The 22,631-nt window shown below is 35.1% G+C and overlaps 1 protein-coding gene across 4 annotated transcripts in view; it reads left to right on the top strand.

Moving 5' to 3' along the window:
• The window catches only part of Rims1 (regulating synaptic membrane exocytosis 1), a 451,978-nt gene that overhangs the window by 65,888 nt on the left and 363,459 nt on the right, over positions 1-22,631 (top strand). For 2 of the 4 annotated variants that reach the window (XM_027928014.2, XM_027928067.1), the window contains exon 2: positions 6,259-6,339. The exons of the other annotated variants lie outside the window; for them this stretch is intronic. In XM_027928014.2, the coding sequence (XP_027783815.2) occupies positions 6,259-6,339 (81 nt within the window). The remainder of the gene's footprint in view (positions 1-6,258; positions 6,340-22,631) is intronic. 4 annotated transcript variants of the gene reach the window in all.

Raw genomic sequence — 22,631 nt, 5'->3', positions numbered from 1 at the left:
GGGAAGGTCCACAATCCTTACACTCATTGTGAAGAATTGCCAGCAGATTTCCCTTTCCTTATAGTTAAGAATCTATTTTGCCTGTCTTCCATGCCTTTTTTAAAAATAAAAATTACTCTGTTGTAGCTTCTGAGGGTTCCCTGAATGCACACTGGAGGCATAACAGGCTGTGATGATTTGTGATTAGTACATCTGGCTTTTCAAATACCAACATTCACTTTCCCCTTCTGGTGTAGAATTTTTGCTGCTCTATCCTCATCCTATGGGTAATAGTCATCATACACACTTGTTCACTGTGGAATTGACATGAATATGCATTTTTATGTAAAATGGGTTTTAAAGAAAATTTTTTTAGCTTTTCCTCTTTTAGAATTTGTAAATGGAAATGAGATCACTTTTGAAGTCTTCCTTCAAAAAAAAAATGTATTTGAAGAGAGATTTATCAATTGCACTGTCTTACAAATGAATCTTGTATGTTTTTAGCTTTCTTGATTATTTTCTTGTATAAACCCTTTGTCTCTATACCAGATACATCAACTTGAATTTCACATTCTATAGTGTTCCAGTGTCCTCAACGGTCTTAAGGTCACATTGCATTTCTAGTTTAGCCAACTCCATATCCTACTGTCACTATTGCCCTGCTATTGTATGTGAAGAACATGGTCTTTTTTTTTTTTTTTTCCTTCAACAAAGAACAAGCAGATTATATAACAAATTTTAACAAGAACATGGTCTTTTGATACTAGAATGATGTTGAAAGACTACTAAGCTATGTGAGTTTATTCACAGACTGTCGACAATGTACCTATATCATGCAGCCAGTGGTACTGAAGCATATCTGAAGATACAGAACTTTCTTTCACTCTTAAAGACATAGAATGGTAGAAAGGATATTAACTTTAATGCTAAGCTGACCTTCATTCAAATCATAGCTTCTTAAGTATCAACATTGACCATTTATGATCTGGAAAATAATTTCATCTCTTAGACCTATAGTTTCTTTTTCTTTCAAATGGGATAATCATGTCTTACAGGGTGGTATGAAGATTAAACAAGACATATTGAGTTCATTTTGGCATATGATTTGCATTAAATTAAAAGTTCCTACCCTGTTTAAAAAATCAGAAGAAAAAGGGATTCTGTCTTTACTATTATTTCCTTACCTACACTTATTTTAAAATGTTATCTGATAAAATATTAGTGCCTCAGATGTTAAATAGTTTTTTACTGGTTTGAAGCAGTAATTTTACATTGAAGTTATATGCTGAAAAATGCCCTTTTTTCTTGTTTAGAATAAGAATAAACATTATTCAAACCACATGAAAATAAATTTAGTGAAGTTATTCAAATTACAAAACTCCTTGCCGATAAATTAATTTTATTTTGTTGAAACATGCTATAATTTGAAAAAAAAAGGTGTGTTCTAAATTACTGTTTTATCATCTTAAATTAGTTACTCAAGCTTGAAATCAATAACTTTTATATTTTTATCTTATTTTCTCAACAAACATGTTGTGAGTGACTTGTCTGTGAGGCCCTGTTCTCATCTCCTTATATATATAGGAAAAAAATCAGACAAAGATCCCTGCTCTTGAGAAGCTTCTATTTCAAGCCATAGGAGATAGAACTTATGTAAATAATAGAGGAACAAAATAAAGGGTACTTGGAAATGTGCGTGTGTGGTGATAAGAAGTGGAATATAGTTTTTAGTCGTATAATTAATGTAGGAATCATAAAAAAATGACATTCAAGCAGACATTTGAAAAAGGTAAGAGATTTAGTTCTACCAGTTTCAGGGACAGGTATTCCAGACAGAGGGTCAAAAACCCTGAGGCACAAAGGATGGGTGGGGGAATAACAAGATATGAGCTCCAAGAGTAATGGGAAGCCAGATGATATATGGCATTTCATTGTGAATAAATTGGGGAACCATTACAGAATCTTGAGCAGAAGTGTCAGGATCTAACTTACATTTCAGAAAAGTCAGTCTGGGCACTGTGTTGAGAATGAAGTTTCGACACAGTTGGGTAAATGCTAGCTAACCGGTAAAAAGTTTATCATGAGAAATCAAGTAAAAGATTTTACTGGTTAGGCCAGGATGGTAATAATAGAGAAGATGAGATTCTGCACATATTTGGAAAATATAGTCAATTTGGTAAATTAGATGCAGAATGTAAGAGAGAAATAGGAGTCAAGTTTAAAGTTTAGGACTAAACAGTTCAAGAAATACATTGCAATCAAACAAGGTAGAGATGGCTGCTGGAGGATCAGTATTGGAGAAATAAGATGAAGAGTTGCATTTGCAGATGTTGATTTTGAGAGGTTTATTAGATCCAGGTGAAAATGTTGAGGAAGCAGTTGGATATGTGACCCTGGAGTTTAAGGAGACAAGATAAGTTTCCAGACAGGAAATTTGCATATGTTTTGGATTCTTTGTGCTTAGTGTTGAAGAATGACTTGAAGTACTGAATTAAATTTAGAAGGAAGAGTGACAAAGTTACAAAGTCTCTGAAGTCTCTTGTTGTTTTCTCCAGTTTCTATGTCATTTTAATTAGTTGCCAGCAAATCAGAAAATTCTATATTTGAAAAAATTATTAATTTTCTCAATATTATGTTAGTTTAACTGTCTCTCAGATTTCACAGGACACATGTAGGCTAGTACTGTAATACTTGGGAAGTGGGCATAAATGTATTTATTTGCCAGCACTGCTTGACTCTGTTGATGATAGGAAAATAAAACAAACAAACAAACAAACAAAAAACCAAGCATACGATTGAAAATAGAAATGTAAACAGCCAAAGTCTACTCTTTGGCAGCTTAGTTCACAGTAAGTAGTTTCCTGACATTAGTTGTGGAATGTTAAACAATTTAAAGTTCAGATAATGTTTTTTGCTTTTTTTTTTTTTTTTGTGGAAGCAGAGTAGGGGGTAGTGATTACAGTCACCAAAATGGAAAGTCAAATGAGAGAAAGTAATTACGTAAATTGTGTTTCTTGAAGGCTTTTAGAATTTTTAATTCATATACTCTAAGTATCTGGAAGCACATTTAGTTCCTGTTTGGAGAGATGAAAGCCTTGCCATAGCCTCATCTGCAGGCTTGTGGCAATGTGAGTTTCTCCCGTGTGTATGTGCAGGGAAGAGTAGAAAGGGCTGAGTGGGCAGTTAGCAGCCATACATCGCATTGATTGCAGTCATTCATAAAACCCAGCAGGGCTGAGGGCGGAGTCAGGAGGAGCATTCCCCTGAGGTGGTTGCAGAATGTCTTATTTGCATAAATCTTCAGTGAGGCTTGAATGATGAGGAGATGCTCACATATTAGGAGACATTAAGAGTCCATGTCTAATAAATCCCGGTATAATTAATGACATCTCAAAGAATAAGGGGTCAGACCCTTTGAACTCTTAGTCCCTCCATCCTTGGTAATTCCAGGAAGTCAGCAGTGTTGCTGCATTTGTGGTCTCCTAATGTCTGGCTGAAGGAATGAATTATGTATAGCAACAAACTGTTAATAGCTGCCACATTCTGACATATCATTGTCTTGTTTCTTGAAGTATGAGGGGGTCTATATTTAATATACTTTGTCTAATGCATGGGAGATAATGGAAATTGCTGGAGCTAAACAATTTCCATATATTAGAACTGTCAAAACTATGAAGATTTTATGCCTCCAAACTGACACAATTCAATTATAATTTTAAAGAAATATAAATCCACCCAGGCTAACAAAAATCTTATATTTTATAGTTTTGTTGTGTCTTTTTGGGGGCATAGTATAGTTTTTTCTTTCTTGTACCAAGGAGGAATTTCAGCTCAAAGGAATTCAGGTTTGAAAATATAAGAATATATATTATCATAGTTTAACCACTTCCCCACAATTTTGTTGAAAAATTAGAAATTTGAAACAAAGAGTTACCCTCCTCAAGACTCAGATTTAATAGCTACTGCATTACCCTAGGGTATGTGTTCTATGATCAGCAAATATGCTAATATAGAAAATGTGATCATTTCCTATTTTTTAAAAAGTACATTTAATTAACTCCAAATATGTTGTTTTTGAAGAGTAACATGTATTTTTATTATTCAATAAAACCTTAAAGTTCAGCAATTCAAATCAAGTTTTTGTCAGAAAGATTCTATAGTGTGTACTGACAGAAATATGTTGGCTATTGTCATTTTAAATCCCAAATCACTGGGTACTTAGATTAGATTTTTTTTTTAATGGCCTTTTAGTTAGCAGGGAGGAAAAGTTTGGCTTTAAAACCTACCCCTACTGTTGGGTAAATCTTTGCCTTATTTAGAAAGTAGTTACTTCCAAGCATGTTTAAGAAAAATTCTTAGTGGTAGATTTTCTTTTTCTTAGAGCTTTGTGTAAATATCTGGAACATGAAGGGAGGAAAAAAAGGAACCAAAATTTTTTTTTTTTATATAATTCAAAATTTTTTCTGAGTTGGTGATACTTAAGATTTTCACAAACCAGTTCGTGTAGGTTAACAAGCCTGCATGTTCTATTTTTAGTTGAATAAGAATTGTTAAAAGATTTTCCAGTACTTCAAAATTTAACTTACTGGACATTGTACCTTGTGTAAGTTAGATTAAAATTTCAGGGCTTTCTTTTCCCTAACAATGGCCTCCCTAAATGTTCTTTTCATGCTGATGTGTGATTGGCCTTCTCCCATTAAGCTGGAATAGTCACATAAATAAGGCTTTGTGGTTCTCAGGGATTTCACTCCTCTCTCTTGACCAATCCATTGAGAGTTTAGCATTTGCTCTTGAGAAATGCCACAATTCTTTACTGTTATCTCAGGAGGAAGGTGTGCAGAGGTTTGAAATGGCACCATTTTCTTTTCTTGTCATGTTATATATTGATTTCTAAGTCTCACTTGACCTTGTTTGGAATGAGCAATGTGTGTGTGCACGTTTCTGTGCGTTGTGTCCACGTTTCCCCGTATCATTTCTTTCAGAAGTGGAGAACTTTGCCACGCAGCTTTTAGTACTGGGAAACAGTTTATCCACTCCTGCTTCACCAGTGATACACTTCTGGAATAACATGACTGGTCCTAAATATGAGCACTGCAGTCAAGTCGCCCCCGTGAAAGTTAAATCAGACTCATGCTTGGGGGTTCTGAATCCTAAGGGACATTTCTATTTAGCAAAATCTAAGATGTAGGGTTTCAGTTTTATTACCAAGACTTCCTTCCTCAAGGCTGTGTTTGTTTTAAATCATATGAGGAGAAACAATATTTGGCTGGGATGTAGCTTACTGGTAGAATGATTGCCTAGCATGCCAGAGGCCCTAGGTTCAAACCCCAGCACTGGGAGGGAAAAAAAGAAAGGATTAGGAGAAGGATATCTGAGTCATCCAAGTACAGTATAGCCTCAGATTGAAATGTTTTCTGATTTTGGTCAATTAATCTCTTCCATGCTCCATAAATTCACATATGTGAGTAAAAAGACTTGGGATGTAGTTCATTGGTAAGCACTTGTCTGATATTCATGAGGCCCTGGGTTCAATCCCTAGCATTGCAAGGAAACAAAACATGAGAATAAAAATATCAACTCCTTCTCCACTTTGGGACTCTCTTATATTGTTTACCCTCTGCATTAACTTATTTTATCATGAAGAACTTAATGCACAAAGACCTTTTATTGTCATAATGTGGAGATACTCTCTCTTACTACACACAAATGCAGGTGCACTTTTTGTATGAACATGTCTTGCCATCTCCTACTTGTAATTAGTGTGAAGGGAATTTTGATTGTGGAGAATATCTTAAAGCCTTTCAGGTCTCTTTTTATATAAACAGAAAGACCTATGTGGAGACTAATGGAATGAAACAAGAGTCCATATTTTTTTTTAGTAAAACTGCCAAAGCCATTGAAAATCCTGCTCGATTTTTAACATATCAACACAACAGCTGTTCCTATTTTTAAGCTTTCAGATGTCTTCATATGGTGAAGCCAAAGCTTTCAATAGCTTTTCTGCTATGGGGAAAGCTGCTGACAATCATTTTATTGATGCTAAAATGAAAACCAAGTACAGAGGCCAGCACAGATTTTATTTGAGTATAACTGAACTCTTAGAAGCATGAGTCAAAGATTTTTAATTCTAGAGGCCTTTCCAGTACCCCATGGTTAATATTGAAGGGGCTTGCAAAGACTTTTCTATAGATTGTGTTTTCAGTATCCTGTTTAATTTCCAGATGTGTTCTACCCTTTTTATAATTAATAGTGCGTTATGCTGTCTATCATGCGCCCCAGGTGTGTTGTCAGGGATATGGCGAAGCCTGCTGCCTGCAAAACACCAAGAAATGCTGAAAACCAGCCCCAACAACCTCCACCGTAAGTATAGCATTGGTTTTATTGACTGAAAATGTCGTCTCTTACACAGATCACTGGTTACAGATTTATTAATTCACATTGCATGTGGGAGTAGATATTCTGGCTTCTCTGGTATAATAAAAAGACTACTATTGAATTAGATAAAATTATCTGGAAACATGAGCTCTGGATTAAGTATCTTTAATAACTGACATTTCTAATAACATTGCAGGGATGAAACTAGTTAGAGGAAAGGAAATGTGTTTTAGGGCTATAGAGTAGCAGCAATTCTGTTTTTTGTTTTGGTTTGGTTTGTTTTTTTTTTGCCAAAGTTTAGATAGGGTGCTGAATGGGGGCCAGAGTGTGTAGGTAAGGAAAATTCATAACTAGCTCATTATCCAACCTTCACGCTATATTATTTAAAGGTAATGGGACATTCTAAACGAGTGGATTGTCCATCTAGTTTCATTTTTATTAATGCATTCTTAGCTGTAGGTATGAATGATTGACTATTAATTAACCAACAAAAGGGAAAATTAGAAATAGGAAATAAAATATGCAAACTCTGAATTTCAAATGTGAATTTTGATGAGATAAATGTAAATAATTTTAAAATTCTTTATACTAGTGTGATCTATTTAATCCTTTGAATAGAGTTGTGCTCCCAGTTTTAAAAAGTTAAAATTTCCTTCAGGTGTCTCCGAAGCAGCAGTAAGGTTAGTGTAATCATTGTAGTCAAGTAGTTATTCCTGGGGAGAGCCTTCTTCCAAGCTTTGTGGAAGGGACTTTGAAGAAATGTGTCTTCAGATTAACTTTCTATAGATTCCTTTAGTTTATATCATAATTCTCTAAAGGAAAAACCAAAATGAAGCGATAAAGTAGTAAAAAGGCTATGAAGAAAGTTAAATTGTAACTATTTTGCCATAACATTTTATAAGTGAAAGAGAAAATTAATTTAATTTTATATGGAAGATATTTCTATCCAGAGGATTGCATATATCATGCTACTCTGCACAGTTTTATAGCTATTTACATTGTATCTCATCAAGAACCACATTCAGAACTCTATTTATTTGATTTCTTCTCTACTCCCTGCTTTCCTTGGTGTTTAGTTATAGAAATGCTTATGTTTTGTTTATTACAAACAGTACTAATTAATTTTAGAATATTTATGAGTTAGGATATAAAATTGTGTTTTTTATTTTATACTATTCCAATATGTTGGTGCATATTATCTTTACAGAATGGTGGATTTCGTTGTGTCACATTCACATATACATAAAACATTATTTGATCAATTTCACTCCCTATTACCTCTCCTGTTCTCTTCCTCAATCCCCCTGATTCCATTCCTTTTCCTTAATCGTTTCCCTTCCTTAATGGTTTCCTTTCTTGGCATCCCGTGTTTTACATGTTATCTTCCATCTAGCTTCTACATGTGAAAGGAAACATATAGTACTTTTATCTCTTGAGTCTGACTTATTTTGCTCAAAATTGTGGTCCCCAATTTCATCTATTTTCCTGTAAATGATACAATTTCATTTTTCATTATGGCTGATTAAAACCTATATATATATATATATATATATATATATATATATATATACACACACACACACACAAATTCACACACAAACACCACATTTTCTTTATCCATTCATCTATTAATGGGCACCCTGGCTGAATCCATAATTTGGCTATTGTGAATTATACTGCATGTATCTATAAAGTATGCTGACTTATATTCTTTTTGGATAAATACCAACGAGTGGTATAACTGGATCACGTGATGGTTCTATTTTTAGCTTTTTGAGGCGCCTTCATACTGATTTCCATAGTGACTTTACCCATTTACATTTCCACTAACAGTGTATTAGAGTTCCTTTTACAATACATCCTTAACAAAATTTATTGCTATTTGAAGTCTTGATGATTGCCATTCTAACTGCAGTGAAAAGAAATCTCAGGAAGTTTTTTTTTTTTAAATTCTTTTTAGATATACATTACAGTAGAGTGTATTTTGACATACATAACTTATTCTAATTAGGATTCCATTACTTGAGGTTATAGATGATGTAGAATTTCACTGGTCATGTATTCATGTATGAACATGGGAAAGTTATGTCTGATTCATTCTACTCTTACCTATTCCCATCCCTCCTCACTTCATTCTCCTTTGTCTAATCCACTGAACTTCTGTTTCCCGCCCCTCTCCCTGATTTAGCATCCACATATCAGAGAGAACATTTGACCATTTTTGGCAGGGAGATTGGCTTAGCATGATAGTATCCAGATCTATCCATTTACTGGCAAAATCATAAGTCTTTCTTTTTTATGGCTGTAATTTCAGGTAGTATTTACATTTTCCTGATGGCTAATAATGTTGAACATTTTTCATATATTTGTTGGTCATTGGTACTTCTATTTTTAAGATATGTCTGTTCAGTTCATTTCTGCATTTACTGATTTTTTTGTTTGTTTTGTGTGTTTCTTTTTAGTATTGCGTCTTTCTGAGTTCTTGTTGAGTCTTTATGAGTTCTTTATGTATTCTGGATAGTAGACCTCAGGCAGAGGAACAGCTGGCCAAGATTTTCTCTCATTCTATATCTTGTCCATTCACTCTGTTGATTGTTTCTTTTGCTGTGCAGAAACTTTTTAATTTGATGCAATTTCACTTATTGATTCTTGCTTGTTTACTAAGCTCTAGGGATTCTATCCTCCTATAGGTCTTTGTGCCTATATGCTGAAGTGTTTTTCTTATTTTTTAAACAGTTGCATAGTTTCTGGTCTTATATTTAGGTTTTTGATCCATTCTGAGTCACTCTAATACTAAGACCAGCTAAGGACACTATGAAGGAAGGGAAACTACAGACCAATTTAGTTGATGACTCTAAATGCAAAAATACTCAATAAAGTGTTAACAAATCAAATTCAAGAGCACATTATGAAAAGCATACACCATGATCAAATTGGTTTCATCACAGGGATACAAGAATGGTTCAATATCTGCAAATCAATAAATGTAATACAGCACATAAATAGAACCAAGGACAAAACCACATGATTATCTCAATAGATGCAGAAAAAATCCTTCAACAAAATCCAACACTGCTTCATGATGAAAACCCTAAAGAAACTAAGGACAGACATAACTTATCTAAACATCATAAAGGCTATGTATAACAAAATTAGCATCTTGCTGAATGGGGAAGAACTGAAAGCAATTTCTCTTAACATCAAGAACAAGTCAAAGATGTTCACTCTTATCACTCCAATTTGTTATATTGAAATTTTATGTGATTGAATTGAAATTCAATGTCATTGAAATTTTAGCCAGAACAATTAGGCAAGAGAAAGAAACAAAAGGGGTATAAATAGGAAAAGAAGAAGCTAAAGTATCCCTATTTGCAGATGGTATGATCCTATACTTAGAAGATCTTAAAAGTCCCACTGGAAGACTTCTAGTGCTAATAGAAAAATTCAATAAAATAGCTAATCAAAAAATTTAGTTGTAGCCCAGAATCAACATATAAAACTCAACAGCTTATCTATATATCAATAATGAAAATGCTAAGAAAGAATTCAGGAAAATAATTCTGTTCACAACAGCTTAAAAAAACACCCTAGGAATAAACCTAATAAAGGAGGCAAAAGACCTCTACAATGAAAATCATAGAACACTGAAGAAAGAGATTAAAGATGCTACAAGATCAAAAGACCTTCCATGTTTATGGATAGGCGGAATTTATGTTGTTAAAATAACCCTATTACTAAAAGAGATCTAGAGATTCAATGCAATCCCCATTAAAATACCAGTGATAATCTTCATAGAAATAGTGGGGGAAAACAATCCTAAAATTCATATGGCAGAACAAAAGATCCAGAAGAGTCAGACCCATTCAAGGAAGCATCATAATACCCAGTTTCAAATTATTCTGTAGATCCCTATAACAAAAACAACATGATACTGGCATAAAAACAGACATGTAGACCAATGGATCAGTATAGAAGAAACAGAGAAAATCCCACACAGCTACAGTCATCTGACAAAAGTGACTAAAAGTAACATCAAAAAAATCCATTGGAGAAAAGGTAGCCTCATTAACAAATGGTGCTGGGTAAACTGGATATTTGTATGTAAAAGAATGAAATGAGATCCCTGTCTCTCATCCTATACAAAGCGATATGATATTTTAAAATAAATTTCCAGAGGCTAAATAGATATTATGGATTTTTTATCTCAATAATATATTTGCATATCATCTTATTCATTGAATCAGCATTTTCCAAGGAATAAGAATAATTTTGATTTAACCATAGTAAAATTATTTATAATTACTTCAATAAAATTAAAAACTTGGAAGAAGTACTGTTAATGTTGTTGCCATATTTCTTTTTCTGTATTTTCATTTATTTAATATTTTGAGGCAAATTTTGGCTGTGTTGCCCAGGCTGATCCCAAACTCTTGAGCTTAAGCAGTTTCCCACCTAAGCCTCCTGAGTAGTGGGACTACAGGCATACACCACTGCACCCAGCTTCTTTTTCTATAAATGCTCTTACTGTAAAATCATTTTCCTGTGATGGAACTTATCTTGATAATTCGCAGAAAACTTATGGTTCTCCCTTCTCATATTATGTTCTAGGAATTAGGAAACTTTACTTCTAGTAGGATTCAAGTAGTTTCTGGGAAAGTTCTTTGAAGAGGTAACATTGATTTTAAAATCTGTTCTGTTGTATATATTGAGGTTCCATTTTAATTGGTCCTATTTATTCCAAAGTGCACTTTAAATTGGACTTTATTAGGTATGAATTGATCATGTTCACTTTTTTCAGTAAGGTTCCAGATCTATTTGCTTTCTTCCTTTCTCTTTCAATTTCCAAATATTTATAGTTGTGGAACTCTTGTCACAACTTAATTGAGCCTAGTAAAACTATGGCAAACAAGAACAAGCAACTAGGGGCTCTTTTAATCTTCCTTCCTTCCTTCCTTCCTTCCTTCCTTCCTTCCTTCCTTCCTTCCTTCCTTCCTTCCTTCCTTCCTTCCTTCCTTCCTTCCTTCCTTCCTTCCTTCCTTCCTTCCTTCCTTCCTTCCTTCCTTCCTTCCTTCCTTCCTTCCTTCCTTCCTTCCTTCCTTCCTTCCTTCCTTCCTTCCTTCCTTCCTTCCTTCCTTCCTTCCTTCCTTCCTTCCTTCCTTCCTTCCTTCATCCCCCCGCACAGCTGACAAATAATGGTCAAAAAAGCAGGAAGATTAGAGACCAAGGTAGTACAGGATTTAGAGGGATGCCCATCAGTGACAAATACAGCTGAAAAGTCAAGAAATAAATGATGGGATACAAATGACTTTTAGTTTGGGTCAAGTAGACTCATTGGTAGCATTTGTCATAGCAGTTTTAACATATAACTGAGTGGGAAGGCTGCACTTCAGGCATGCTTGAGGAGAAAATGATAAGTCAGGAAAAGGTGATGGTGTATGTGTGTGACTTTTCTAAAAAGCTTTCCTAGGTAAAGAGAAAGACAGAATATTTGGTAGCTCTGTTACTATGAATTTTGAAGGATGAATAATTGAGTAATTGGGTAAGTTCGTGATATAGCTTTCCAGAAGAAAGGAAAAGTTATTGTGAGGCACAAAATATTATGTTGTGCTGGCGTTATTTAAAGCATCATTGCTGGAGCCTCTGAGTATGTGTTCTGCTTTTCCCTACTTTAGTCTTGAGGTCACTCTGGGTGGTGGCTGGGAACTCTAGGTCTGTCTGTCCTTACAAGGCTGTCTGGGAGATGGTCTTGGTAACATGCCTTTGTGGGATACCTGGTAGATGGCCTAATACTTAGGCATCTGATACTTGATCTGTTGTTCCTCTCACAAGAAACTTGTTTTACTGGTAGGCTCTTGTCTGATTTTTATTCAGTTTATTCCTACTAGGATAGCCATGATGGAAGGAGAGTTGGGTTTCAGTGTACTGATCTGGTGAGACATAAAGGAAGCAATACCAAAAGAATGAAAAACATGAAATAACAGAAGCAATGTATTTATTACCAACAAATCTCAAAGAAGAGAGGGGACATGCTCACAGGGCCAGTGGCAAGCCAAGGGCTATCTGGGACATGCATGCTCACTGAGTGTGTATGAGCAAGGTGGTGAGACCTGTGGGCCAAGTGAAAACTTTTTCAGGTTTTCTCAAGCAGGTTTTCCTTGGGAAGTGCTAACTGATGGGTTTAGAGGAAACAGACGTAAGCTCCAGGGCATTATGCTGTGACTGAGAAGTGATCATTATGGTATATCTGGGTGTCATTGAGCTGAGCCAAGGATGCTGTATCTAGCTTTTCTACATAACTCTTACCATTCATGATTTTTGGGTGATTGACAGCACTTCGATGTCTCTGCATTATGACCAGACTCATCAAATAAAAATTACCAGCGTAACCTCAGAGTCTGGGTTCTGTTTAAAGAGCCAACCAGAAAGAATCTAAAAGAACTTACAGCTACAAGCTCTTTAATAGTCTTGAGATTCTCTGGTTATCTTTGAAAAAAATGGATACCTGGTTTTGACAGTGTGTTAATATTTATTTATATATTTTTGTATTGTTAGTCATCTGTTTGTAGGTTCTATAATTTTTATCAGTTTCATTCATTTATCAAAAAATGGATTATGTTCCAGGTAAATTCAACTTATTCTCAAGTTTTTGCCCTGCCATTGTTTGTCCTCTTTGCTTCCTCTCTTCTAGAAGTCATCTTGGTACATAACGATAGTTAGTGTCCTTGACTTGATCATCTTGAGCTCCAGCTATATTGAGGGTTTTGACATGGGCATGTATGTGAGACATACTCTTTCCTTTTCTTCACAGCTTTAGATGAGTCAGGCTTGAATTGACGAGGAGGCTGCCATCCACATTTTTCTTTTAATAGGCATGCTTTTTCAGATCTCAAGGGCATGGCTTTTTTCAGCAATAACAACTTTTGTGCAGACTTAATCAAAACACAGAGACTTCTGAGGACCAACATATATGGGTTGAGAATGAATTTATTCATGTAGATTTGGTAGCATACATTTAACCTAATTTTAAAATAGTCAACCTTGAGCTCTAAAAATATAACTCTGGGAAGTATTCCCATAGCAGTATAGGAAATATATATCTTTACAATTGAAAATATGGTTTCTCATTTTAAATCATATATCTAACATCACAGCTATATCTTATGCCAGATAATAGACCAAACAAAAGTGTATCCTTGATATTGTAACAGTTGGAAGAAGCTCTTGTCCTTATGTGACTATGGCTTTAAATTTTGCCCACCCATCATGGTCTTCAGGGTGTGTGGCCTAATGCTCCCAACTCAGGGATGACTTAGAAGACTGGCTAACTCACTGGCAGGTTGTCACTACCTCAGACACATCCCATTAGGAATATAATGATTCCTCCAAATAGTTTGGGAAAGACCCTATAAATATTGGAATCTAACCTCTTTACTGTGCTTTAGAAACTTTTGTCCCTGTGTTCCTCCTGAGCTATGTGGTCTCCTGGCTCAGAAGTTATTGAGATTTTCTACTGAAATTATTGAGATTTTCTGCTCTATCTTTTCCAAATTCTCTGGATTTTTTTTTAAAATCTCAGCACAGATGTGGTCTACCCCTTCAGGGAAGCCTGTTAAAGCAGCTTTGGATGGGAAGCAGGCATTGAAGAAAGAGAAGTGAATTTCTTCAACTGGTGAGAGTATGCAGTAGGGGAAGCAGTTTATTGCCTTCTTTGTAGTGAGTTAGCCAGTGTATTCTTAACCTTTCTGCCCTGTGTGCAAAGTACAGTGTCAGGCAGTGGATATTAGGATGATAGGGCAGTGTCACTGCCCTTTAGGGCTTAAGAGTATGGAGGAGAAAAATCAAAATCTCAAACAAGCAGAGTTAATAAAATTTTTCGTTTTAGCAAGGGCCTAAACTGAGTGCAGTGATAGAAATCTATGTGGGGAAACTACTTAGAGAGTTTGTTCATGGAAGATTCTAAGAGGTTGTGACATTTAAGGAGAAACTTGGAAGATAGAAATCAACCTTGCGAAGAGTGAGAGCAAGGGAATTGCAGGCAGAGAAGACAGTATGTGCGATCATTCTTATATGGTCCTATGTGTGCCATGTCTGTTTGGGGAACTCAAAGAATACCAGAGGAAGTAAATGAGGAAAAAGAGGGCAATGAATAATATAAGTAAGAATACCATCTTAGAGGGCTGGGTTGTGGCTCATTGGCAGAGCGCTTGCCTCACACATGTGAGGCACTGGGTTCTATCCTCAGCATCACATAAAAATGAATTAAAAAATAAAGATATTGTGTCCTTATGCAGCTAGAAAGAAATAAAAAAAAAAAGAATTCCATCTTACAGGTCTTGTTGGCTTTGAATTTTTATATGAAGCTTGTATCAAGAGACCTTCAGAGCACTTTAAAGAAGTCAGGACCATGATCCTACGTAGTGTAACAAATAGTTTCCCAGGGTATATGAGAACTTTAGGAGTCAGTTGTGGCAGCTGAGACAAAATGCACTGGTTGTTTGTATCCTGTTGGTCACAAGAAAAATGGATCCAATGGAATTTAGTCAAGACATTTTGGAAGCAATGAGAAAGAAAAGGAATTTCTGCTATGAACTGAGGGGGAGGAAGTTTCAAGTCATATGTGTGATCTCTAATATGCTTAATATTCATTGACTCATAATGTAAAGATATATATTTTCTCATAAAGTTTTAAGCTTGCACAGAAAGTTATCTTAAAAGGCATTTGTAATTAAAGATTTTAGAAATTTCAATTGTGTTAGTTTAGCTATTTTTATATGACTTCAAATTTTGTATAAAGGTATGAAGGTAAAAAATTATGAAAAGGAAAATGGAATAAGAATTGAAACATCAGATTTTTTTTCACTTTAAATGTTTGATTTTTGTAGTATTTTTTCACAATGGTATTCTACTGGGACATAAGATTTAATAATTTTGTAAGTATATAGATACTTTAGAGGAAATAAACATTTAAAAATATATGCCAGATAAAAATATTACTGTTTTAAATGGATATTTTATTGACTGAATAATATCTAAACAAGAAGAAAGGGGTCATATTTTTCATATGCAAGGAATATTTTAGTTATATATTTTATCATAAATGAAGGTATTTTTTAGAGGCAAGTTTTCTCTGTACTAATTTTAGCCACATGATTATATAAAACTTGTGATGAATTTTATAGTTAGGTTTAGTTAAAATTTTTCATATACAATGAGATATGTATTGTCATAGTCCATAGTTCTGATACCACCTGTAGTAGGGATCAAGATTAATTTTGGGTTAACACTAGAAAAATAAAAGCCCAACCAAAAAATATGTTTTTGCCTTTTAGAAAAAGTCAGTACAACCAGTAACTTGAAAATAGAGAATACTAGGAACATTGACATTTCCAATTCATGGCTATAATTAGGAAGTGACAGAATTAAAAAAAAAAAAAAAAAAAAAAAACTATGTGGCTTTTATAGTCTTCCTTCTCTTTATATGATTTGCTGGCTAATGCAAATCATTCTGTGCCAATTCACAAAATCTTCCAAAGCCCCTGTTTCTGCTCTAGTTCAATGATAATATTGTGTTTATCTCTTTCTAAATGCCTATAGGGAAAGATGTTGTCTTCAGTTGCTTCAATATTAAGAGTTTAGTTCTGTAAGAGTAGAAATGCATTAGTTTTATATCAGTTATATTTTGTAGCATTTGACTAGTTCTTAATTGATTTCACACATTATCTCTTTTTGACTAAACTAGGTCCTCAAATAATGATGGTCTGAGTAATTTCTGTGTTGGTAACCCTAACATTAGAGGACTCTTTTCCTTGTACATTCTTTTTTTTTTTTTTAATTCCTGTGAGTATAGCATGCATGAGCCAAATGCATTTTTTTACTCTCCTGTGTAAACCATCTACCTTTATTCCTATACTTTATTTTCTTGTTGATTCTATTAGAAATAGGCGCCTAAAGTTCATTTTTAAACCATAAACCCAGGGCTCAGCCCAAGTAGTCAGCTTAGTGGTTCTCCATTCCTCCCACTCTCCTGACCAATCATAGGTAAAATATTTGTCCACAGGAAAAGGAATTTTTCTAAAAAGATTTCCTAAAGAAACAAAGGTTGTATAATCTCAAGGAGACTTTTGACTGAGTTTATTCAGTATAGCTTTCCATCAAGCCCCATGAGGTGGGCAACAACTGAGATTGATGATTTGTGCACTTGGCCTGCACAGAGAAAACAAAGGATGAGCTGCTCACAGTGGTGTAAGCCTGTAATCCCAGTGGCTCCCAGTGGCTCTGGAGGCTGAAGCCCTAAGCAATTTAGCAAGACCCTGTCTCCAAAATAAATAAATAAATAAATAAATAAATAAATAAATGATGAGGATGTGCCTCAGGAGTTAAGCACCCTCTGGGTTCAATGCCTGGTATAAAACAAATAAAACCCAGAAAACAAAGCATGAGCTATTTTAGTGACTTACCCTGGAGTCACTCAGCAGGAGAGGGGGAAATCCAGGTCTAGAATTCAGGCACCTGGATTCATAGTACAGAATGGATTCAAAATATGTAAATGATTTATTTTACATTGTAAGTACTATTACACTTACAGATGTGTCCCCTAAGGTTCATATGTTAGGAATCTAATCCCCAGATTTTTGTTAATGCTCTATTTAGGTGAGGTCTTTGGGAGATATTTTGGATTAAATCAAATCATGAGGGGCACTAATGATGGGCATTAGTCGTTTTATAAGAAGAGGAAGAGATTTGAACTAGTGCATTTCCTATCTCACCATGTTATGCCTCCATGATTTTATGATGCAGAAGAAGGCCCTCACCAGGGCCTCAGCACAGCTCATGGACTTCTCAGACTCCAGAGCCAGGAGCCAAATAAACTTCTATTCTTTATAAATTATTTGTTCTCAGGTGTTTTGCTATAAAATAAAAAATGGACTACAACAATAATGAAAGAGAAGAATCTGGAAATTTTTTAAATGGAATGATGGAGAAACCCTGGCTGTAAGGGTTAGAAGCACGTGTTTTCAGTCCTTTCTCTGATACTCACTTGCTTGGCTCAGTTCTTCCTAAATCTTAGTGTTTTTCATCTGGATAGGAAGAAGAAAGTTATAACTAGTTATTTCCTTGGAGGATTTAAAAAGTTTTGTTTTGTTTTTTTTTTTCAATTGTCTTTATTTATTTATTTTATGTGGTGTTGAGGATCATCGAACGCAGTGCCTCACATGTGCTAAGCAAGCGCCCTATCAGTGAGTCACAACCTCAGCCCTGCTTGGAGGTTTTTAAAGTCAAAATGAGATAATGTACATGAGAAAGTTGTGCACTATATAAAGAACTATATAAATATTATTTACATACTGTTCCAAAGTATCAGTGAAAAATCTTTACATTATTCACTGTTTTATCCATTTAGAAAATATTTGTGTAGCCCTTAAGGACACTCATACTGGTACAGTTTGAAAATAACCACATTTAGCCAGTCCAGTAAAAATATAGGCTGCATCTTTTTATCCCTCTGTGTGTCTTTTTTAAAGGAGTAACATAAAAAGGCATAGGGCACTTAAAAAAAATCCTACATTACACATCAAACTACCCTCTTGTGTATAAAATGCTCCCCACTGTGCACAAATATGGAGACCAGGAAATATGTATTTGGAAAATTTCCCCAAGTAATCCTGACATACTCTCTTGATTTAGAATTACTGATATTTTGCACTGATATGTTTGGCAAAAATGAAGATTAGCTAGGATGTAATGATTCTGTAAGTCAAAATTAATGTGAATATCTCTGAACTCCACTTATCTTTTGAAGCTCCATGTACTGAGAATGCAAAGAGAAATAAATATTGGCAATATTATTATTAGAAAGTTGCTGTGCCTCAGGGTCCAGCCTAGTTATTCTGTGAATCACTGCTATTTCCTCTGCTCTTCCACGGAGTCATTTGTCCAGAATGAGAACGGTCTGCCTGTGCCAAGAAAATAGATGGTTGTTGTGCAAAAACAGGAAGCTCATAGTCAAAGGAGAATTTGTACCCACTGGCTACTTCTGTACTGGTATTAGAAGTAAAGTACTAAATAAAGGAAAAAAAAAAAAAAACATGCCCAGGACCTTGGGCACAGTATGCAGAATAGTGTTTATTTAGTGAAAAATGACAATGGTAGATAAATGAATGTACTCATCTATTATGCACATAACAAATATTAAACATGGTGAATGTGTCTGGGCTATCTTTAGTGACTTTATGTAGCATTACTATGTAATGTGTAATTGAGGGTATTGGATAGACAACTGCAGGGAATGGCATGCTAACACAGACCTTTTAAGGCTTATTTAACTTCTGGTAATACTGATTTTTTATCAGTTTCAAATGACCCCACATATGTACAATTTACTTTGACATGTGCTCACTTTAACTCATTCATTCATTATTAGAGACATAAACAATTAAGCAGATGAAACTTAGTCAAGCTTAGAGACAAGTAAACAGATCATTATAACACAGCATGATAATAAGGCTATGCAAGAGCTTACAGATTGTCATGAAATCACAGATAAATGGCATCTACCTAAAAAAATGAGGTCAGGAAAACCTGTTAGTTTCTGTAATACTTAACATTTTATCATATTTCTTTTAGCACTTTATATTTACTGTCTGATGTTTTCTCTAATTATTTAATATACATGTTTTGCACACAACCTATGTTACAAGAAATATACTGAATAGGGCAAGGAAAGGGAACCCTGTAAGATAACATAAGATACAGAATCTGCTTTCAAGTTGTTTTTAATATTATTGCAAAAGACGAGAGATGGCTAGATGGATAGATCAATGTATAAATCTGTGGCTAGGTAGGTGTAAAAGATACCTCAAAATATAAATAAACTAAAAAGTTTTTTTCTCAGCAAGAGAAACAACAAGAGAGGTAAATACGGAGCCTACATCCTGGGAACGATTTTTTACCCCTCACACTTCAGATAGAGCCCTAATATCCAGAATATACAAAGAACTCAAAAAATTAAACAATAAGATAACAAACAACCCAATCAACAAATGGGCCAAGGACCTGAACAGACACTTCTCAGAGGAGGACATACAATCAATCAACAAGTACATGAAAAAATGCTCACCATCTCTAGCAGTCAGAGAAATGCAAATCAAAACCACCCTAAGATGCCATCTCACTCCAGTAAGATTGGCAGCCATTATGAAGTCAAACAACAATAAGTGCTGGCGAGGATGTGGGGAAAAGGGTACACTTGTACATTGCTGGTGGGACTGCAAATTGGTGAGGCCAATGTGGAAAGCAGTATGGAGATTCCTGGGAAAGCTGGGAATGGAACCACCATTTGACCCAGCTATCGCCCTTCTCGGACTATTCCCTGAGGACCTTAAAAGAGCATACTATAGGGATACTGCCACATCAATGATCATAGCAGCACAATTCAGAATAGCTTGACTGTGGAACCAACCTAGATGCCCTTCAATAGATGAATGGATAAAAAAATGTGGCATTTATACACAATGGAGTATTACACAGCACTAAAAATGACAAAATCATGGAATTTGCAGGGAAATGGATGGCATTGGAGCAGATTATGCTAAGTGAAGCTAGCCAATCCTTAAAAAACAAATGCCAAATGTCTTCTTTGATATTAGGAGAGCAACTAAGAACAGAGCAGGGAGGAAGAGCATGAGGAAAAGATTAACATTAAACAGAGACGAGTGGGGAGAGGGAAAGGGAGAGAGAAGGGAAATTGTATGGAAATGGAAGGAGACCCTCAATGTTACACAAAATTACATATAATAGGTTGTGAGGGGAAAGGGGGAAAAAAAACAAGGGAGAGAATTGAACAACAGCAGATGAGGTAGAGAGGGAAGATGGGAGGGGAGGGGAGGGGGGATAGTAGGGGATAGGAAAGGTAGCAGAATATAACAGTTACTAATATGGCATTATGTAAAAATGTGAATGTGTAACCGATGTGATTCTGCAATTTGTATTTGGGGTAAAAATGGGAGTTCATAACCCACTTGAATCAAATGTATGAAAGATGATATGTCATGAGCTTTGTAATGTTTTGAACAACCAATAAATAAATAAATAAATAACATGTCAAGTGAATTACTTTAAAAAAATTAAAACAGAGTATCCTCAAGGGGGAGTGTGTGCGTGTGTGTGTATGTGTTTGTGTGTGTGTGTGTGTGTGTGTGTATGTGTTTGTGTGTGTGAGTTATAGCTTTCCTTGAAGATTATAATTAGGTAAAAAGAGAATGTCTTGCTTTTGTTCTTAGATGATTCTCTGTTAATTCGTTTAACAATAAGTTTGTATATGTTTCAAGCACTCCATGGACATCTCAGCCTAAAAAAAAAAATGATTTGGGCCAAAGTTCAGAAGTAAGAATGAGGCAGTCCAGCAAAGGGGGCATGGATGTAGAGTCTGCCTTGAGAAATCTATTTGGCAAATAAGTTGGGAAATATAAATCTTCAAAAGGAGGTTGGGGTCAGTTTATGAATGTCCTTGAAGTACAGCCTCAAGAAACTCATTTTACTCTGAAGGAAGACATGAAAGTGTCTGAATGGAGATCTGCCCACTTGAGTACTTTTCAGGATAATGAATTTTCCAGAAGTATACATTATGTATTAGAATAGGGCATTCCTGGAGAAGAGGTCAATGAGTACATAATTAAAATAGCCAGACATGACTAATAACAGTAAAGATGAGGTAGCAGTGATCAAAAAAAAAAAAAAGAAAGAAAGAGAGACATCTGGAAGGAGAAACTAGCAGGCCTTGGTGACATGAGAATGTAGCCATGAGGAGAGTAAGGAAAAAGAAAGACTCACTTTGAGTCTGGAAATTACCTTAGGAAACTTATTGAAACATAAGGAAAAAGAAGAGCCATGTAGTTCTAGACAATTTTGTTTCCAAAAATATGATTCCTTAAAGAGATCCATAAGGAAGAAGACTGGCACAATGGAGAGACCATTTCATGGGAGCATCAAAAAAGGAAAGAACATGCATCTATTGTTTTAAAATAGCTTGCTGACCTAAGTTATGTATAAGATCAAAGCTGAAGAATGTCTGGCTTTAGCTCTTACATGATTCTCTGTTAATTTGGTTAACAATAAGTTTGTATATGTTTCAATCACTCCATGTACATTTGACCCTTACAATCTTTATGAAATACCATTACTATCTTCATGAGAAAACTGAGGCATAGAAAAATGCCTCATATGTGCGTATGACCACTGATAGTGAAGCCAGAGCTCATGCCCAGACTTCCACAGAGGTAGCCACTATGGATAATTCATTTGAACTCTCCAAGTAGGATCCATTGACAGCCTTCTGCTTGCTCAGTCCAATGCTAGAATCTAGAGGGTTAGATCAAGAATGCCATAGATTTCTTGATTCAAATAAGTACCATTCTAGTATGGTGGGCATAATATATAATCAATGAGTAAGGTCACATACTGTAGTACTTACCCAAGATGGAATGAATTTATGAAATTGATAAAGATCTAGAATGTACAAAATTACAATTGGTAACATTTTGTATCTTGTTTCTTTATTTATAAAGCCAGTGGGTTTTATTTGTTTTGCTTGAAGAAAAGAAGGTTAATCTTTAATCCTGCAATACCTGCACTAGTCACTTGGTAACAAATAATGTCCCATTATGGGACATGTTTTCTTTGATTCCTTTACGTGATTTTCAGGAAAAATAATTCATTTTCTCATTTCTCGAGACTTGTACCCTCACTTGTGGTTTTCACTTCTTGAAGGAAGAGGATGTATTATACAAATCTATAACACATTGTAAGATCATGCTATGCCTTGGAAAATGTTAATAAACTCCATTTTAAAATTTGGACTCTAATTTGACTAATTAGAGTGCCAGTTGACAATGATTCCAAGGTGAATTCCATTATTTCCTTTATTTATAATGGCAAACTGAGCTGATAAACATCAAGGATTAGAGTGGAGGAGGATCAGGGAGGAGAATGAAAGCCTCCTTCATTTTGTCCCTTTGATTTTTCTAACTTTGCCTTCCCATGCAATGGTGGTGAGCTATGCCCACCATCTGTTATCCATTGAGGTACTGAAAGTGTTAAAATATGTGTATTGGTTTTTGTAATGTCATTTATCGTGAAACCTGTGGTGATAGTCTTGTAGCTTTGGGCTTTTCTTTTCCTTTCCTCTCTGTGTATGTTTGATAGAGAAAGACAGAGACAGAGAGCATGGGGTCTCACTATGTTGCCCGGGCTGGCCACAAACCACAAACTCCTGGGCTCAA

Source organism: Marmota flaviventris, chromosome 6 (assembly GCF_047511675.1).
Source record: "Marmota flaviventris isolate mMarFla1 chromosome 6, mMarFla1.hap1, whole genome shotgun sequence".
Taxonomy (NCBI): Eukaryota; Metazoa; Chordata; class Mammalia; order Rodentia; family Sciuridae; genus Marmota; species Marmota flaviventris.
Note: the sequence above shows the minus strand (reverse complement) of the source record. Positions and strands in the feature narration are given on the sequence as shown.